The sequence below is a fragment of the Ambystoma mexicanum genome, chromosome 2p (assembly GCF_040938575.1).
Source record: "Ambystoma mexicanum isolate Mex_15411 chromosome 2p, UKY_AmexF1_1, whole genome shotgun sequence".
NCBI lineage: Eukaryota > Metazoa > Chordata > Amphibia > Caudata > Ambystomatidae > Ambystoma > Ambystoma mexicanum.
Window position 1 is genome coordinate 103,009,164 of NC_090923.1, and position 20,323 is coordinate 103,029,486.

The 20,323-nt window shown below is 44.2% G+C and overlaps 1 protein-coding gene across 2 annotated transcripts in view; it reads left to right on the top strand.

Moving 5' to 3' along the window:
- The window catches only part of SLC26A6 (solute carrier family 26 member 6), a 453,283-nt gene that overhangs the window by 151,300 nt on the left and 281,660 nt on the right, over positions 1-20,323 (top strand). For both annotated transcript variants that reach the window (XM_069643342.1, XM_069643341.1), the window contains exon 2: positions 1,881-2,101. In XM_069643342.1, coding sequence (XP_069499443.1) covers positions 1,938-2,101 — 164 coding nt within the window. In that variant the 5' untranslated portion in view covers positions 1,881-1,937. The remainder of the gene's footprint in view (positions 1-1,880; positions 2,102-20,323) is intronic.

The window sequence follows — 20,323 nt, forward strand, 5'->3', positions numbered from 1 at the left end:
GGTTGGCGGGGGTGGTAATTCCCCATTCACCCTGGCCCTTCCCCATTCCCATTTGAGCCCCGATAGGGCTCAATGGGAATGGGGAAGGAGCTAATAACGGTACCGCTAATTGCAGTAGCGTTATTAGCTCCAAAGTCCCTTTGCGGGTCCTGTCCTTAACGCCTGGTGAAACCAGGCATTAAGGGAGGACCCGCAAAGGGACCTCGGAATAGGGCAGTAAGGGATTACTGGCACCAGTGCCCTTACCGGTACCGGTAATCCCTTACCGCCCGGGTCATAATGAGGCCCTATGTAATTATTTACAGTGATTGGTGCAAATGACAATCGGCCTCATTACGACCCAGGCGTTAAACCATGGCGCCATTAGCGCCATGGTTGACGCCGAATTCCGCCATGGTGAATGGCGAAATTACCGCCCCATTCCAAGGTTGGCGGGGCGGTAATTCCCCATTCACCATTGGCCCTTCCCCATTCCCATTTTTGCCCCCTAGGGCTCAATGGGAGTGGGGAAGGTGGTAATTATGGTACCGCAAATTGCGGTACCGTACTTACCTCCAAGGTCCCTTTGCGGGTCCCTTCCTTAACGGCTGGTAAAACCAGCCGTTATGGTAGGGACCCGCAAAGGGACCTCGTAATCGGGCGGTAAGGATTACCGGCACCAGTGCCCTTACCGGTACCGGTAATCCCTTACCGCCCGGGTCGTAATGAGGCCCATTATCTTTATTTAAGTATAATACTGATCACCAAGTGGCATAGAATAGGCCTATTAACTGTTGAAGATTTTTTTTAATGAATATTGATCACCCAAAGACCCCCACAGTTTACCATCTTTATAAATGGTGCCTCGGATATGTATTGCCTATATGTGGTTGATATCTGGTGTAAGGTAGGATCGGAGGCGATCGCTGAACTGTTGCTACATGCTTAATTCTGCTTGCTTCTCTGGCCACATTGTGCAGAGGTAGACTGTGATGTGAACAGCACATGCAGTGATTGGTGCAGGGTGGGGGATATCTGTCAAAAAGAATCCGGCCTGTGCTTTGGTACGAGGGCTGGAGCTGCCTAGATTTAGGTATATCTGCCGATTACCCATGAGAGGAATTGTAGGCAGGCATGCACTACACACAAGCCTGCATACTAGTGGTTTGCATTCGAGGCATGCTGCATGTATGTACAGGACAGCTGTGGGCGATTTTAAAACCAAGTGAATATAGATGCATGTGCTGCAGACTCTCTAGCAGAGTGTAACTGCACAGCGGGCAGGGTAACTGGGTAAATTACATGAGGACCAGTACAGAGGACTGTGTGCGTTGTAAGAGTGTAACAGTACAGGCAAGTGTGTGTTATGGAGGTGCTGCCGGGATGAGTCTATTTGATTGTTGTAGGAGTGAAGTAAATGTACACAGGGGCAAACTGTGCTGTAGGGGTGTACAGTAGATGCACAGTGTGTGTGTTTACATGTTTGCATGTGTGATCAAGAATAACACTGGTATGCATAGGCTCATATGGTGTGACTACATTAAATTAGCATCCTTACCATGGTGAAGACATACTTTGAGAAATAATCATTGTAGGTACCTATCCTTTGACTTTATGACTTACGATGTGTGATCCATGATGCAGGTCCGAGGACGCGCTCTCATCAATCGCCATGCTTGACTATTCTGCACCATCTTTCTTCATCTATGTTTGGGAGGTACAATGGAATCAGATATTGGAGACCATGTAGGGGCAGTACCTCAAGAGCTGACGCGGTTGTGATACAATTAGAGGATTGGATGGGTCTGACGGTTCTCATTATCCCTATCTTCAACTCAGTGCATCGCAAGAGGACCTTCAGTCAATGTTATTGTAATGTCTGATTGTACATTTTATTTCAGATTCGAGGAAGAAGAGAAGACGACGCATAGGAAAGCCCCTCCCTTGGTTGAACGTCCATGCAATCTTGCGTCACCATGACGGAAGAACAGAACCTTTGTCAACGCCTCGCGGTCAACCGCATGAGGCGGCAAGTGCTAAGTGAGGCAGAGCTGGATGAAATAGCCCCCAGGTCCAAGCAGAGGGATCGCTCTCTGTGGAGCAGAGCGAAGGAGGGCCTAAGGTAGGATTTGAAATCAAGCAGCATGTTTATTAAACTGACCTAGATTGGGCAATCAGGAAATCATTTGAAATTTGGAAAGGGCTGTGCTTCTGAAAGGCCGTTATATACATAAAACAAATACCAGTAAAGTTATGGTCGGTTTAAAAAGGCTTGAAATAAAACCTTCCACCTCCAATGCGAAAGTAGAATATTCCATTTTAGCCAAGTCACACATGCCACAATGTCACCTCGTAAACATCCATGGAAGTTCACCTACAGTTCAGAGCCACATTGCCAAGGCAATGCGGGTATGCAAATTATCCCAAATTGCCTTTGTTTTACAGGGCAGTGCAACTTCATACATATTCTTTATCAACACAAGACAGACATTTGTCAAGACAGCAGACAACTACATTCCTGGTTTCACTCTTATTAGCGATCCTCAGCGTAATATAGTCTGGCAGTCTTCTTCTTCTTCTTCTTAATTAACTGAGGCGTGGGCGGACCCACGCAGGCGCTTCCCCATCTTATAGGATGATGTGCACCGTACCCACTAATTATTATTTGGCTCCATTTAAGCTCACAACTCCTCCCACCTCCCCGTCTGCCTCACAAAATCCAACATCACACTACTCCTCCTCCTGCCTCTCTCCCCATCACCTCCCAGTATAGTCCTCCCACTCAGCTCAGCCACACCCAACGCAGTCAACCGAACCCTCTCTCTGCAACATGTCTTTCACACCTAATCAAAAAATGTCCCACCGTTTCAGGCACCGCACAGTCCCTTGATTCACGCTTCCCTATTCGAAATAGACAGTCATTCAGCCCCACATGACCTATCCTCAACCGATTCAGCATCACCTCCTCCCCTTCTTCCATTCTGAACTCCCTGCATCCACCTTCACCGACACTTTCCCACGAACACCGAACATCCACCTGCCCTTGTGGTGGGAGCCATGGGTCATGTTTTACAAACACCAGCAAAGTTAAGGTGGGTTTAAAAAGGCTTGAAAAAAACTGTTCCACCTCAAGTGTGAATGCAGAATATTCCATTTGAGCTAAGTTACGCAAGCCACAACGCTACCTAGCAGCCATCACTGGAAGTTCACCTCCTGTTCAGAGCCACATCACCAAGGCATTGTGGGTATGGAAATTAGCATGAATATATAAATATAAATGTATATAAATGTATAGACTGCTGACCTATAGTTAAGATAAAACCTATTTACAGTGACTTTGCCCAGAATTCTCTCGCTGATAACATTTGCCTGTTCACTGGACGGATTTGGAAGAAATATTCCAAATAAATGCTTGCCACAGGCCTCTACAAAGTGGAAATCATGAGGAAAATGCGTTAATCAAAAGTTTTAAAGAAAATAAAAATAAGCTGTTTTCAGGCTACTAAAAAAAGGTGCTTCCATTGAACCCATGAAGTGCAAAAAACGCTGAATGGATTTGCGCCAATTCAGAAATGTGCACACCAAGCTCTGGTGATGTGCCTTTTGTTGGTTTGGAGTGAAAAGATGCAGTGGCTTTGAAATAATGTGATGGAGAAGGGGGCGCCCTCTGGTCTCATTGAAAAAGTGCGGCCATTTTGTTTCCTCAATGTAGACGATTCACGCTGTAATTCCGATATTCGGAGTGGGGAAGGAGGTAGGTGGGTTTACGTTAGGTTAGAAGGGGTGGGGTGAGGGAAAGAGGACCACATGTGTAATATGAGAGTTTGGGGTTGGGAAGAGAGTTTGTGGCAGAACAATCTTATCTTACTGGGGGAATCCCATGGGACTCATGCGGGAATCGTTGCAAGACATGCTCGCAAAGAAACGAAAGGCCTCACACTAACCAGTGAGTTTAAGGAGGCCATTGGAGATGGTCATGGAGGATTTACACAATGCAGGGAATGGGGGATCTAGAACAGAGGAGGGGCGCACAAGTAAAGTGGCTATGGAAATGAGGAAGAGTTTTGAATTGACAAGTATTTTCCCCTTACTGAGGTAATAGGCAAAACATGTATTATCCGGTACAGCTGTAACCCTCATTTGTGCCTCTCTGTATCCTACCCTCTGCTGTATATCTGTTCTGTTGTTATGTATGAAAAGCGCATTGTAATGCATCTGTACTGTTTTACACCTCTGTAAAGCGCTCTGTTATGTAGCTGTATTGCTGAATACCGCTGCAAAGCGCTGCACTGCTTCTCGAAGCTTCGTCCGTGCTCAATAAATACCTTGATAATAATAATAATCATTATCCTGAAAGTGATTACTGGGAATAAATAGAACAGTGATAGAAGACAGCAGGGATGGTTTGTTAAAGTGGGAGGTTACTGTGAAAATTAATGGAGGGTGTGACGGGGGCTTTGGCCAATAATCAGTGGCCATGACTGGTGGGATCTGGCCATTTAATATGCAGGGTGATTTGAACCCTAGTCCAGAAGGCCATGCAAGTGGGACCTGCTATGGGTTGTGCCAGCTCACCATGGGCCACAGTCATTTTGTCTTATTGTTGCAACATGGACAGTAGAAACGGCAAAGGGTGTGGTTACCGGACACACACACACACACACACACACACACACCCTCCCCCCCACCCCCCCCCCTCCCACCCCCCTCTTGAAAAGTGGTCTTGTTTTTACATGCATATGTATAGGTCCTAATTTGAGTGGGGGGGGTAGGCCACATGCACCCACCCAGTCCTAGCCAACCTGGGTGAAGAGGAGCAGGCACTCACCGGGTTTTAAATGAGATAAGGGCAGGATACACAGAGACACAGGGCTGTTTAATATGGGAGTGGTGATTACATTATCTGACGGACAAAGAAAAGCTGAACTTTCTGATACAGCCAAAACATATGTAGAATTGTGTCCACCTCCCTCTTGCATTTCTAACAAGTGCATTTCATACACTATATATACCACCTGGAGCTGATGAAGGTTGTGGCATGAAGGAGCGATGCCTCATTTCCACACTAAGAATGATGGCCCACTCCTGGCAGTTACATGCCATGGGCTCACCTGGGATAGGGCCCCCAGCAGACTCTTAGCACCAGACACCTTCAAAACAGTGGTTCAGGATAATACAGAACAAATTAAAGGGCTAGTGCTTCTACTTTATCCCAGAATAATGAACAGTTCTTAGTAGGATGTGTTGAGTTATGTCATGTTACAGGGATTGATAGCATGCACCGCTGTCACTAGCATGTCTTCGTCACGCTGTGGTGGATGTAAAAGAGAGCGGTAGAGGTTAGGTTAGAGGGACGAGGCAAGATTGCTTTGCTTTTGTGTTGATGTGTACAGACGGAAGTGCTGTATGTACCTGTATAACTAAAAATAGGTTGTTCATCTCTGATTCAACCGCAAAATAGTTGAAACACGTGTTGGCTAAGGGTGATCATTAAATCTGATCTCATTGAAGTGTTGGTCTTGATTATCTGGCAAATCAGATTCTGATTTATGTTGTGATGAGTAAGAATAGGTTGGGCGCAAGAGGCCAGTTATTTCCAAGCTATACAGACAAATGGCCCTAAATTCTGTGTGCTAGTATGATTCTAGGTGATCTTTTTTGTTACGTGTCTTTTATTGATATTTTCAAATATATAGCTTCTATATATCATATTGAACCCAAGGAAGTGCTGATTTCACAATAGTATAGATACAGGATATGTCAAGTTACCCATTTCTCAATTAATATTCATAATTCGAGTACTCTCATCAATGGTCATGGGGTTATGGCTCTGCACCAACAAAGTCTACCATTCTCTTCCTACAATATGGAAGGGGAGAGGATCTCTCAGGACCGATATGTCGGATTACGGATGTAAGTCGTGAATGATGACCATGTATTCTCGGGCCTGGATCTTTTTTTTTTTGGTGAAACTCTTTATTTCTTGATTTGCAATAAAACATCAAATTGCAACAATAAACAAGACTAAGGTCATAGGATTGCTAACAATACCGAAATCTTGAAACAGGGTCAAGAAAGGCATTTAGTAACACAAACTCAGCCGACGACCCAGACCTAGCCTTGGAGTTAACTATGAGCAAGAACCTAAAATACACAAACGACAAGGACACATCAAGACAAGAGACAGGACAAAGACAACTCCCCTCCCAAGACTCCCATACCTTATAAACACAATTCTAGTCCACATTTCATTCCAAGATCACCCATAGAGTTCATTAAAAGGTCCGCACAGTTCATCATATACTGCTTCTTTGCGTTGCTTACAAAACATAGTTTCTCGTATCTAGAAAGAGTCTGCGCATCAGAAATCCATCCTTCAACTGTCGGCTTCTTCCTTGTTTTCCATACTTTTAGTATCTGTTTAGTCGCCACCAGCAAGGCTCTATTAATCCAACACGATGTTGCTCAGTCACTATTACATCCACATCTCGGTGACTGCTGTTAAGGGATTACTATCTAGCACTTCCCTCCAATAATCCTCCACCCTCTTACAATCCCACAACAAATGTAACAGATTACCTCTCTCCTTTCCACAGCCCCAACAAAAGTCACCATATGCCATCCCCAAAGCACATATACGCACAGGGGTCTAATAGACTCTACGCAATATTCTCTGATAAATGTAACGTAGTTGCAAATCTATTTTAGCTTTAACTGGAATTTTCCAGAGCTTTTTCCAGTACTCCTCCAGCAACTCCCTGCCCAACTCCTCCGACCACAACAGCCTTAACTCTTAACTTTCCCCACAAATGCAACAAATTTTCATCTAATGGCATAAGTTTTAAAAAAAATTGGACACCTTCTCTGACATAGAAGTAAATAAGTTACAGATCTGTAACTTCTGTAAGAGCGGTGTATCCAACATCTGTTGCCTTTCCGATATCAAGGCTTCCAAGGCACCATATCTTCTTAACTCCCTTTTATTCAGTCCAAAATTCTCCATCAGATTCTGAAATGGTACCACTCCTCTATCACTCCAGATATCACCAATCATTAAGATACCCTTATTAATCCAACTCCTCCAATTCAACATTCTATTATTGATCTGTAATCCTGGTTTATGACAAAGTGACGCCTCCTTAAATATGAATAACCCTTGCCCGCTTCCCACTATCAATGAAGTTAGCGCATCCTTGGTGGCAACAACAGATCTGAAATTCAACACCTGCCTGAGCAGCCTCCCAAAAGAATACAGACTTTTGCATCATATGGTTCTAATTTCTGCGTTTCTATTTGCACCCACCATGGCATCTGGTTCTGGTCCCCATGGAGTAGCTAACCAAATTTTTCAACAGAAAACCTTTGCAATAGTACCGAAGTACCGGGTATCCAAAACCTCCATCTCGGACACTCTGAGCCACGATATGTTGAGGAATTTTGGCCCTTTTCCCCACTCCCCAAAGAAAATCCTGAAATAACCTATCTATACGCCCGAGGACTCTCTTTGTGAATTGTAAGGGAAGTGACTGAATAATATATAAAACCTTCGGTAACAACAGCATTTTAATCGCATTGACTTTAGCCCAGATGGTCAAATTGATATGCCCCCATTTCCTAACATCTCTCTGGAGGACTTCAATAACCTTACTACATGATAAACAACAATGCTCTTGATATCCCGGAAAATGTACATTCCTAAGTACTTCATACATACATCTTCCCATTTACATTTCCAACCCAGCAGCCAATCACAAACCGGGGATGTTTTTACCGGAAATACCACTGTCTTCCCCCAGTTGATCCGGTAACCGGATAACCTTCCCACTTCTTTGATCATATTTTTTAAGAGATGACCCCCTTCTTTAGGGTTATTCAAAATAATCACAACATCGTCCGCATAGGTCAACACGTTGACTTCTCCATCTCCCACACATAGACCCCTAATTCCTCCATTTTGCTGAATATATGTTAACAAGGGCACCAGCACCAGATTAAACAGCAGAGGGTTATAAGGGACAACCTTGCCTTGTGCCTCTATGTAACTGGAATGATGCTGGAAATCCCTCATTCACCCATACCCTAGCCGTTATACCCGATTGCAGCGTCCCAATAGAATTAATAAATAGAGGCCCGAATCCTAGTTTCGACAGTGTGTAGTTCAGGAACTTCCAGTTCACCCTATCAAAGGCCTTCTCAGTGTCAAAAAAGATCAGTAAAATATCTCTGATCTCCGAATCTGGCAAACTCAATATATCCAAAAGTGTTCTAATACTGTCGTATCCATATCGCTGTTTTGAAGAATCCTATCTGTGTCCGTTCTATCAGCTCCCCCATATATTTTTCTAATCTAATAGTCAGAATCTTAGTAAAGATTTTCATGTCCACATTGAGCAGTGAAATAGGGTGGTAATTACAGCACATAGTCACATGTTTTCCTGGCTTTGGAATTACTGTAATGATAGCCTCCTTCATCGAAGAACATAAAGACCCTTCCATTAAAAAACGATTATACAGACCACATAGTTCTGGTGCCAATAGTTCATCAAACTTCTGACAAAATTCAACCGGCAAACCGTCCATACCCGGTGATGTCCCAACATTTAGCTCACCAATTGCTTGCAGAACCTCTGAGACGGTAATCGAGCATCAATAAAATTCATACCTTCCTCATACAGGGAGGGGATATCAACTTTCTCCAAAAATCTATCCAATTCACATTTTTGCGGAGTAAGATCTTCAGTATACAGTTCAGCATAAAAGGAACGAAAAAACTCAACTATTTCTTCCTTTTTAACAAAAATACTCCCTGACCCATTAACAATCTTATGAACATAAACCTTTCTGAGAAGCTTTTCAATCTACTTGCTAACAATTTACCTATGCGGTCTCCTTCTTCCCAATATCTTTGCTTCATATAATACATACCCTTCTCAATCTGCGAGTCCAATTAACCCTTCAAGCCTCTTTCACACTAACTCTAACTTAACTCTATCTTCCTTATCTTTGGACAACACATACTTCCGTTGTAGATCCCCCAGTTCTAACTCAAGTTCCTTCAGACTATTTTCTCCCAACCTACGTACCCTAGTAGTCCAGTTCATCAGTTCCCCTATAATAGAAGCTTTAAAGCAATCCCACACCGCCAAGCTGTCTGCCGTCCCATTATTCTTTTAAAAATAATTTAGTATAAAATTCCTAAATGCCTTTGAAGCTCATTCATCTTTCAGGATGAAAGATTTCAGCCTCCTCAATCTATAGATTCCTTGCCTATCTGGGTTAAAAGTCAACCTAATCCACACCATCGAGTGATCTGAAAGATTGCGTTCCCCTATGTTTGCCGCCATCACTGCCTCAACCAGTTTATCCGACACTAAGATGTTGTTTATCCCTAATGTTGCTAATTTATTATGAACATCAGCGTGACCAGTACACTGGGAGGAATGGGAGAGGGTCTCTGTGACGCCTTTTTATTTAAAGACATATGGGCAGTATTGGTCTCTTCAATGTAAATGCTAATATTGCACTTTGGCCTATATTTGTCAGGATGAGATTTTTTGCAGTATATACCCATGAGGATGCTACCATACTGACATGATGAATCGCAATATGTATGCCATTTCTAGCAGGACATGGATGTGTGGTAAATGGGGGATGATTTTGACTCAGGCTCATTTGTGTATTACTGAAGGCATGCACTAATGCATTTGGGCGCAAGATGTATTAGTCACTTACACTGCAAACCGACATGCTGGCATTGTTGTGACTATATTCCTACTACTCCAATTGGTTTGATATAGAGGGTGGGTGAACTTTTGGGGGGCAGATATGTTAACTTTCAAGGGTGTATAAACTGCAAAATGTTAATTTTTAGGAACGCAGGTGTGAGCTGATGAGTTTGGAGGAGACTTCCCATTCCGGGATTCTCTTAGTTGCAGCTGTGGGGTGGCAGATTATCAGAGAATCTTTTATTTCTGCTGACATCGAGGGGAAGGAATTAATTGAGGTGATATAATTTGGGATTATGTGGAGGTTTAGGGATTAATGGCTTTAGAGGAGCATGCACATATTTTAGAAATGTTTGGGAGACTCTGGCGAGAGGGTGAAGGTAGTTGGTGCATCCAGAATGCTGGTTTCCTAAACTGTACGCTGAGCTGGGTCTTAAGCTTGCTGTATTGTGAATTTACTAGTGCATGATAATTTATACACTACGAGAAGGGGGTGCTGAGTGGGATTTAAAGGGGTTTTATGAACTATGGGAAGAAACAAGTTACTGCAGGATTGGAGTAAGGGGGAAGGGAAGTATGGTGTTTATGGAAGTTTTGAGAACTGCAAGGTTATTATTTAGGGGTTGTGTTGGGTTGTGGTGGTTCATAACCTTTGCAGCAATGGGGGCAGAATTTAAAAATAAAATATAAAACGGGTTAAAGTTAAGGGACTGTATGGCAATGGAAACCTAGCGTAGACTTTGAGATGGGTATGAACAATATTGGTAAGGAACAGAGGAAGATTTATAATAAAAAGATAATGGGTACAGGTTTCTGGGAGTATGGTTAGGGATGGTTTTTGCTAAGTATATAACAGTCTTTTGGTAAAATCCAAGTTGTGTTGGATTTTGTTCAAACAATGTAATTACTTTATGTTCGTGTGGTGTCTTTTGTTTGTTTTAGTGTGGCAGAATATAACATGTGACACGCTACTCCTTGACACGGACACAAAGTTTTACTCTGATGATAGAGTTATTAGGTCATTGAAAATGCAATTATGATACAGACAAATGAATGGTAAGTGAATGATTGGAGGTGATCTGTGGATTTGCATGCTGGCAAAGTTTGTTTGTGAATTGAGATGGGCCTGTTTTCTATGTGTACTTGGAATGTGAAGGGTCTGAATTGTCCGAGGAAAAGGAAGAAAGTGTATTCCAAACTCTGGCGAGAGAAATTTGATGTAGTTTTTTTGCAGGAAGCGCGCTTGATGGATGGTACTGGGGATCTCGTGGCTAACACAAGATATACAAAAGTATTGTTGAATTGTTATTCTTCAAACTCTAGGGGGGTGGGGATTCTATTGATGAGAGGCTTTGGCGCAAGTATTTATAAAGTGAGTATGGATGATGAGGGCTGTATTATACTAGTGGATTGAAGTACGAGAGCAATTTATTTACAATTGGTTCTATATATGGTCCGTGTGTGGGAGGGAGGAATTTCTTTGAATCATTAAAAGGGATGTTGCGTGATATGGGAGGTGGAGTGGTTATTCTAGGAGGTGACTTCAATTGCGTGATGGATTCTAAAATGGATAGGATCACGACATGTACTTTTGCAGGGTGGAAATCGAGTAAGGAATTCCAGGAATTTTTAGAGGTATATGATTTGGTAGATATTTGGAGGCATTTGCATTGGGGAGACAGGGAATTTTCATTGTATTCACTGGTACATGATTCGTATTCTAGGCTTGATTACATCTTAGTGTCGGGCCTGGATCTTGGGGCTGACATTTCTGCATAGATTTCTACACAGGAGTCGAACACCTTTTCTGCGTCTAGTAGTAGTGCGATCACCTCCACCCCTGGGCCAATCAACAATACCACAATAAACATTCTGTGAATATTAGAGGTGGTGGATCTCCCTGGTACAAAGCCATTTTGGTCAGGGTGCGTCATTGAGAGCATCACGTGTAGTAGCCGATTGGTCAGGACCTTTGCCAGTATTTTACTGTCCAAATTGGGCATTCAGAGGAGCTGATAGGAGTTGCTTATCTTTATTCTGCTTAGGAAACACTACTATCAACGCCTCACACATGGTGGGGAGAGTGTATGCTTTTGTAGGGTATGTAGATTCTCTTGGAGTAGTATAGACGCAAGCTCATCACTGTAGGCTTTACATAATTCTGATTCTCTGTCCACCATACCATGAATCTCATTTCCGGACTTCCTGTATCTGGGGTAGTAGACCTTGGCAGTGTTCTCTGGCATAGCTATCCTCCAACGCCTTCAGTGCAGATTCATGTGTGTCGAGGGAATTCCTAATGACTCTGAGTACCCCTGCTTTCTTTGGCGTACAGGCCCTCTTATGAAGCATTTAAATGCTCCACATACTGTGGCGAAGCTAGCAACCAAAACCTTTTTATCATGTTAACAATTGGTGAGCGACACCGGGATGCGACGTCCGTGAGTTCAAATGGTTGAAGACCCCAGTTACACATTTTGCAAAGTATTCTCTGTAATTTTATGTGAACCATTACCGGAGATAATGTGCTGAGGAGATTTAAGGAGTCAGTAACCGATCTGGCCGCTAATTTAGTTGCCAGCCATATATCTATTCGGGAGTGGGAGTCATGCGGGGTAGAGTAACAGGTGTCTTTTTTTAGGTCCCTTTGTGTCCTATGCCAGACATTACAAAATATGATGGCTTCCATTTTGTCAACCATTGCTTGCGCAGACTGTGCAGCCATGTGGTGGGTTGTGGATGACCTGTCATTCTGTGGGTCAAGTGCTACATTGAAGCCCCTCTATTAGCATTTCACACCCTAGAAATTTCCTGAATTTCAAGGATAACTTGTTAAATAGTCTGCAGAATCCTGATTCAGGCCGTGTATATTAACAAGTAGCCACTCCAGAGGCGTCGCTGTGACGGGGGCCTCAGGGAGCTATAGCCCCAGGTCTTTCGGTTGTAGCCCCGGATAAAAACTTAAGAGTTACAACCAAAGGACTATAACTAGCCCCGAGTCGAGACAGTCCCGTCATTAGTGTAGCCCCAGATGCTTGGCAGACCTAGCAACGCCCCTGAGCCACTCTCTACCCTCCATCTTCTCCTGGAGCATTAGATATCAACCTTCAGGGTCTACAATGGATTTATTTAATACAAACCTGATGGTTTTGTGTATCAGTATAGTGCCCCCTGCCCTGAGTAAGTAGATGAACCAGCATTTCACTGATAAGTGCCCTTGGAGGCAGCGGGCCCTATTGACCTCTCGCAATTAGATGGGTAGGAAGGCCATTTTAATGTTATGGCGTCATAGGTATGCCATTATTTGGTGGGCCTTGATGGGGATATTAATCCCAGTCACATTCCAGGTGATACAACTAAGCGTGCAATGTAGTTATATTCTTTGTATGTGCCCCATAGTAGGACCTGGTCTTTGGGGGTATTCCATGTGTCACACGATCTACACAGTGTATATGGGTGTCTTGTTGCATTTGTCATATCATCACTAGACCCCCTCCCCCATCCTTCATTGACTTCCCTTCAACTACCAGTATTGTACCCAGCACCCCATCCATGCAGGAGGACGAATCAGCTGATTAGCAGTGGGGGGTCTCAGCTGCAGCCTAGGCTCTGAGCCAGTTAGTTAAGTAGTTTATACTGGACTACTAGAGCACAACTCTAGGTGGCATTCTGGCGCATCTAAGCGTGATGCTGTCGACCACCAGATTGCGCCCTAGAGGGCGCTTATTGATGGGGTTTAGTGCGGTTGATATTAGTTTGAAAATACTGCATAGCGTCTCCCAGTGAGGTAAATAATTGAATCTTGTTATGAATTACACTTAACTTGGCTGGGAATTGCATGGCATACAGCATTCCACATTCCTGCAGGCCCTTCCGAATGTCCCTCAAAGTCTGAACTGGGGGGCTGTAATTTGCGAATATCATTATCTTGGAGAATTCGTACTGCAGATCACCCTTGGCTCTTGCATCCTTAAGGATAAGTTACTGTTCATGGTGATTGAAGACCCGAGCAATAATAGTTTGAGGGTCTGTCCGTGCTCATTCAATCAAAAAGTAATTTGATAGATCGGGATTGTCCAGGAGTTACGGGAGCAGCTTCTCCAAAAATGGCTCAGTGGGGCAGTTTGGGTTGATTCGGTAGCCCGGCTATCCTCACATTACTCCACCAGCACCTATTCTCTAGATCAGTGTTTTTAGCCTTGATGGCATCAATTTCATTCTTCAGGATTTTAAGATCATTCTTGCATCAGGTTTTTAAAATTATCAACTCTGGGTTCCACCTCTGTCATTCTAGAGTATAATTGTTCAATTGTAGTGTTGGAGCGGTCCATCTTTAGTTGTCAGATCGTCAAGGTTCTGATCAATGGCATTAACAATTTGTTGTAGCTGCAGAATAACTTGTAGTGTTTGCTTCAGAATGAGCCTGGTTCCTGTGCACTGTTTCAGGCGTTACTTCAAGCTTTCTGGTGAATTACTCCAGATTTGTTTGTTTTTTTAGGGTTTAGTTTTACCAATTATTACTTGTGAATTTAAGTTTGAGCTAAAGGTGCCAGTCGTCCAGCCAATCTAAGCTCATCCTGGCGCTCCACAACTTTGCCTTAATATCTGATGGAGCAGATTCAGGCGTCTCATTTGATGTGTACTATACGGTGTGGTGGGATGTTCCCTTATGCTGTAGTTATTTATTTATTTATTTATTATTTGCATTTTTATTAAGCGCACATAACCCGGGGACATCTAGGTGCTGATTACATAGGAGCAAGATCCATGTTGGCAAACAGTAGGTGTGGTGCTTGAAGTGTATTACTTGTTTTCTTAAGGTCCAGTAAGAGGGTTCCGAGCGGATGGCAGGTGGTAGCGAATTCCAGCGCATTGATGCGATAACCAGAATGCTTAATCCTGGGTATGGCGATGGCTGTTGGAAAACCGAGTAGGCCTCATTGGATTCGCTTTGCGAGTCTTTTGCAATAGGTAAATTGCAGCTGAATTGGACAGGCAGCGATTGCTGAGAGCAAGGATTTTAAATTTCATACGTTCCCGGACAGGGAGCCAGTGAACATTTCTCCTGTTTTCAGTTATATGATCACGACTGGAGATGCCCAAGGTGACTCAGAGGGCATTATTCTGGATGATCTGCAGTTTGTTAAGGTTTGTTTCCGTGGTTCCTTCGAGGAGAGCATTGCAGTAGTCGAGTTTAGAGCAAACGATTGAGCGAGCAACAGTGATGCAGTGTCTATGGATAGAAATGGCTTGCTGGCATGAGGCGGAGACTGACGAAGTGATAGGGTTGACCTGTCTGGTCATGTTTAGGGATGCATCAAGATAGACTGAGCCTACTGGCTGAGTTTATGGCCACTACTTGGGTCTCCTCTTTAACAATTGTGGGTTAAACACAGAGATCATGACTGTTCCTGCATGTCCCATGCTTTATTCTATGTCCGTTTTTGGTGTAAGCACAGTAATATGAGGGGCAAACCCTCACCCATCAGCCTCACTTCTTATGCCAGCGATAGCAGTGCAGACAGGCAGCGTGTGCCAGGGGAATGTTGCACCCGCAGTACTTTAGTATCAGGCTGGAGCGAGTCACTGCGCTCTCGGCTCCGACTTCCTCCTTCCTTGGTCTGCAGCCCGCCCCCTGTCCTCCACACCCACAGATGAGGACAAGAGGGAGGTTTGTCGGGCGCCCAGACCGGGTTGAGAAGGAGATGTTTGAGTGCTCCACTTGGGCTCCGCTCGGTCCGATGCCTGTCAGCGTTGTCCTCCTCCCCCGGTGAGGCCTCAATGGTGCCGGCTCCCGCCGTCCGAAGTGGCGCCTTCCCCGGTCCCCCAATGATCTCAGAGATATCAGCAGGTGCGGGGGTTGTCAGGGGTTTTACAACTAGCGGTTTATAGCTCTACTGGGGCCGGTATTGGGAGGATTTGATCCAAGGGTTAGCAGGCTCGGACAGAGCCCTCCGTTAAGCGGCCATTTTAGCCAGCTGCACAGGAGTGTCCCTGAATCTAAGTGTTATTAGTCTGGGGCACAGAGGTTTTGGCTTTGAAAGGGGGGCCTTGTGTGCCCATGGTACTAAGCTGCATTGGCCGCGAGGGCAGATGGGTGTGTAAGTTGGTTCTAGAGGTGTATTGTGGTGTTTAAAGTCTGATGGGGGGGTCTTTAGTGTGATGTGTCTATGTGTAGTAGTTGTGTCTAGCGTGGATTTACACTGCATTTTCAACACACTAGGTGTGAATGCTAATATGGAGAGGCCTAGAGCTCTATTTGGGTTGAATTTACCAATTGATAATGTGACACGAAGCGGCACCATAAACAGCATGTTGTTGTTGGGAGTTTGTATTTTGTGGCCGTGTGTTTAAGTGATACTGCAGGATGCATAGTATTTTCTAATGCCCAGAGTCTAGGTGGTACTCCATTATGCTGAGGTGGGCAGCGCTCGTCACAGTCCTCACTTATGAGGTTCACTGACCAGGTCTCTCCAAAGCTTTTCCTAATTGATTCTGTGACTGTCTCCTTGTGGCCTTGCCCCTCCCATCACTTGTAAATGTGGTCATGGGGGAAGTTTCACCTGGATATTAAGCAAACATGCGACCCAGAAGGTCAGACGGGACATGAGTACTGTTAAGGGGCTACCCTCGTCCGTGTAATGCCGATTACCATATGCAGTCAAGGAATTACCTCTTTGTCTGGAGACCCTCGTCATTGTTTTCAATAATGATGAAAAAATACCAAAGCACAATGAACAGTCTGCAGTCGTAACCCATAATAGGAAAAGGCAACAATCATGACAAATGCACCCAGTGTATAGAATTACAATGTGCACATAACAATCAATGTATGTAAGGTGTGCAGGACCCCCTAGTGGGTTCTTATAATTCCCGTCCCATTCCAAGTATCAGGACCACAACTTGGTTGGAGACGCCCATGTTGCTGCCTGGCATAAATTGAGCATAGGCAGAATCAGGGGGTATATTTAGGATGTCGGCATTGCCAATGGATTTTCCAATGTTGGAACTCAACTAATACATGTATTTTCCAAATCTAAAGTTCTTCTGTCACTCGAGAGCAGGTCTCCCTCTCGGTTGGGCTTCTTGCTCCACCCTGGCTTTCTTCCACGCTTACACATCCTACTGCACACACTATTTGGGGATTATATTATATTTGGAAGATTTGAAGTGGCTCACTGCTCATGAAAGGCTCTGACCTTAAAGCGAGGAAACTGTCAGAGCTGCAACTAAATCCCAAACTCAGAGGAAGCCGCCAGCGGAGAGCTGGGAGCAGTTCTATTTCTTTCCAGCTGTGTATAATCAGACCGGAAAACCAGCAGAGTTTGTTTGTTTGTTTGTTTGTTTTATTCACTTATAATGCGCACCAAACCCAAAGGTAGCCGGGCGCAGCAGTACAGAAAATGCGAGGCTTAAGTTACAGGGTAGGGTCATGGGTTACATACAAAATACAGTATATTACAGGTAGAAGGCGTAGTAAGTACAAAGTACAATGAGGACAGTATGTACAGGAACTAAGTGGACATTAGCTCAACAGCCAGATGGGCAGGGGGAAAATGTCCACAAGAGAAAAAGTAGGCAGGTCAGTAATGTGTCTGTGCTAGGGGTCTCGTGAGTAAGCGCTAGTGGGCTAATCATTGGCAGACCTCAGCAGATTGATATAGTTGGATCTAAATTTTGGAAAGGGCTGCTCCTTCCCGCTCGAACCTGGAAGCTGCCTGTCCCCGCCTTAGTTAGCCTAAATCTTGGTATGATGAGGCTATTGGCATTTGAAGTTCTAGCTGGGCGGGTATGGTTTCTTTTTATGAGTTTGTTTGTGAGGTAGCTTGGGGCAGCATTGTTCAGAGCTTTGTGAACAAGGGATGCCACTTTCAAATGGATTTTATTTTGGGTGGACAGCCAATTATTTTGGAGCCTGATCTTTGAAATGTGCGATATTTTGGACACACTGAGGGCAGCTTGCAGGGCGTTATTTTGTTATATTTGAATTTGATGGGTGATGGATTTATTAGCACCAATGTAGAGGGCATTACAATAGTGAGCCTAGAGAGGATTAGGGCTCTCGCTAAGATAAGGCAGTTGTTTGAGAGAAAGTGTTTGCCTGCTCTAATGAGCTTACATGTGTAAGCGGTCGCCGATGCCAGAGACTTGACCTGTTTGTCGAAAGAGAGGCTGTCATCCAGATAGAAGCCAAGTGTCTTTACCTCTTTAGACACCTTAATGATATTACCATCAATCTCAAATGAGGTGTAGTCTTGGCTTAGTTTTTTTTTATTTTAGGTTAGAATGAGTCCCTAGTATGATGAGCTCTGTTTTATCATCATTCAGGCATAGACCATGGGTTGCCATCCATGCCTGGATGATGATATACACCCTATTTACCAAGGCCAAATCCTTATTATAATCCCCAGAAAGTGGGAGGAGAATATGGGTATCATTTACATAGCAAGTGTAGGTGATACCGAGAAGGTCCAGATCATCAAAAAGGGGCTTAGCAAATATGTTGTATAAAGTAGGGGAGACACAAGAACCCTGAGGTACTCCACACAGGGTGGCAATCGGGTCAGCCGCTGCCGATGGGGAGAACACCCTCATGGTCCTGTCACTAAGAAAGGGTTCAATCCAAGTTATGGCCTCTCTGGAGAAATGCGCGGCAGAGTCTAAGTGGCTGCAAAGTACCCATGTTCCACAATGTCAAATGCCGCCGAGAGGTCCAACAGCAAGAGGAGAGCCATTTTTCCTTTATCTCTTAGTTCATCTATTTGTGCCTTCAAATCAATGAGGGCAGTCTCTGTGCCGTGTTGGGGTCAGAATCCTGATTGATGATCTCCTAAGAGTTTGCGTTGTTCCAGAAAACTTTGGATTTGATTATAAGCAATCTTATCCAGGATTTTAAGCAGAAAAGGAACTGTCGTGATGGGACGGTGGTTCGTGGGTATAAGTGGGTCTAGCGTTTGTTTTTTGAGGAGTGGTAGTAACCAAGATTGTTTTAGATTGGTGGGCACAGTGCCGGACGTGAATGAGGAGTTGACATGCAATAAATGGGGAAAGATCCCTAGCGGCATCTTTTATCAGCTGGGCAGGGCAGGTTTCACCCTGACAATTTGAAGGCTTGAGAGAGAGGATGACTTTCTCCACCTCAAGGATAGATGTTTTAGAGAACATAAATCATACAACTGGGTCCTGTTACTTTAGAGCATGGTCTATAACTGGGTTGTAAGTCTTGGGTGGTTGTGTGAGGGAGGCTTTTTTTTGGCTATTTTCATTTGGAGTAAGGAGATTTTATTTGATAGCGTTTGTTGAATATCAGAGCACCAGGTTTTGTCTTTGGAGCACATATCCGGAGTGGGGGTGCGTGACTCAAGTTCCTTAAGGATAGTGAACAGTTCCCTCATACTTGAATTAGCGTTGGAAATACGCTTGTTGAATGAGTTCTGCTTGGCCAAGTGGATTTCTTTTTTTATTGGGAGGAGATTTCTGTCAGTTTCATTTTGCGATCTTCTGAGGGGATAAGCCTCCATGCTGTTTCGCAACTCCTCTTAAGTAGTCGCAGATCCTTTAGTTCAGGGGTAAACCATTTGTTTAGGTGAGATTTAGGTTTACTCAGTTTCAGAGGGGCGATGTTGTCAAGGGTGGTTAACATAATTTTGTTATACTCGTTGACTAATGTTTCTGGGTCTCAATGATCCTCTAGTCAGTTAAGGATGGGTAGAATCACCGGGGTCTCTTTATCTCTGGTGATGCTTTTTTTATTTCTTGTTAGGCATGGCGGGCCATGTTGGATACTGCCGGAAGTGGTCTGGAGGTAGATCATTCAAATGACAAGAAGAAGTGGTCTGTCCAGGGTTGAGGGACAATGGCTTTGATATTGGCGGTGCAGTTGTAGTCTTCTAGCCAATCAAGGATTCTCCCTTTATTGTGAGTGGGTTCTAGAGTTTTTTGCGTTATACCCAGATTGGAAAGAGAATTGGCAATGGTGGTGGCATTTTTATCTAGAGGGTCATTGAAACCCAAGTTAAAGTCCCCTAGGACAAATAGTTGGGATGAAGTAATAAGGTTGTTAGAAAGTAGGTTGTGAATGTCCTCCTCAAATGTCCCTATAGGTCCAGGTGGTCTAAAGATGAGGTGGATAGTCAGTGTTTGGGAGCTAGCTAGAGGAAGTTTGATGGTGAGCGTTTCACATGTATCGGATGCTATGGTAGGCATAATTCTCATGCCTAAGCTGGTCTTTGCGATGATAGCAATGCTGCCACCGCGCATATTGGTTCTGTCTTGTCTGAATATGCTATAGTCTTCCAGGATTGCTGGGGAGAGTAGGGGGTCCTGCTATATCGTGAAGCCATGACTCTGTGATAGCGAGGAAGTCCAAGTTATCTAGCAATATCAAATTGCAGATGTCTGTGGCATATGCAGTCAAGGATCTGGCATTTATTAGTCCTCCTTTGAGTGGGGAGGCAGTAGGTTGGGACGGTTCTGTTTTGGTAAGGTTGCAGAGAGGCCCCAGGCTCTTGAGGTGGAAGATATTTGCCTTCTGGATGTTAGATCTTTTGTTGGTGGGAGGTAGGGTTATAGTCAGGGGCTCATGAAGTCTCCTGAGTTTAACTCGGAGTCTGGAGTTT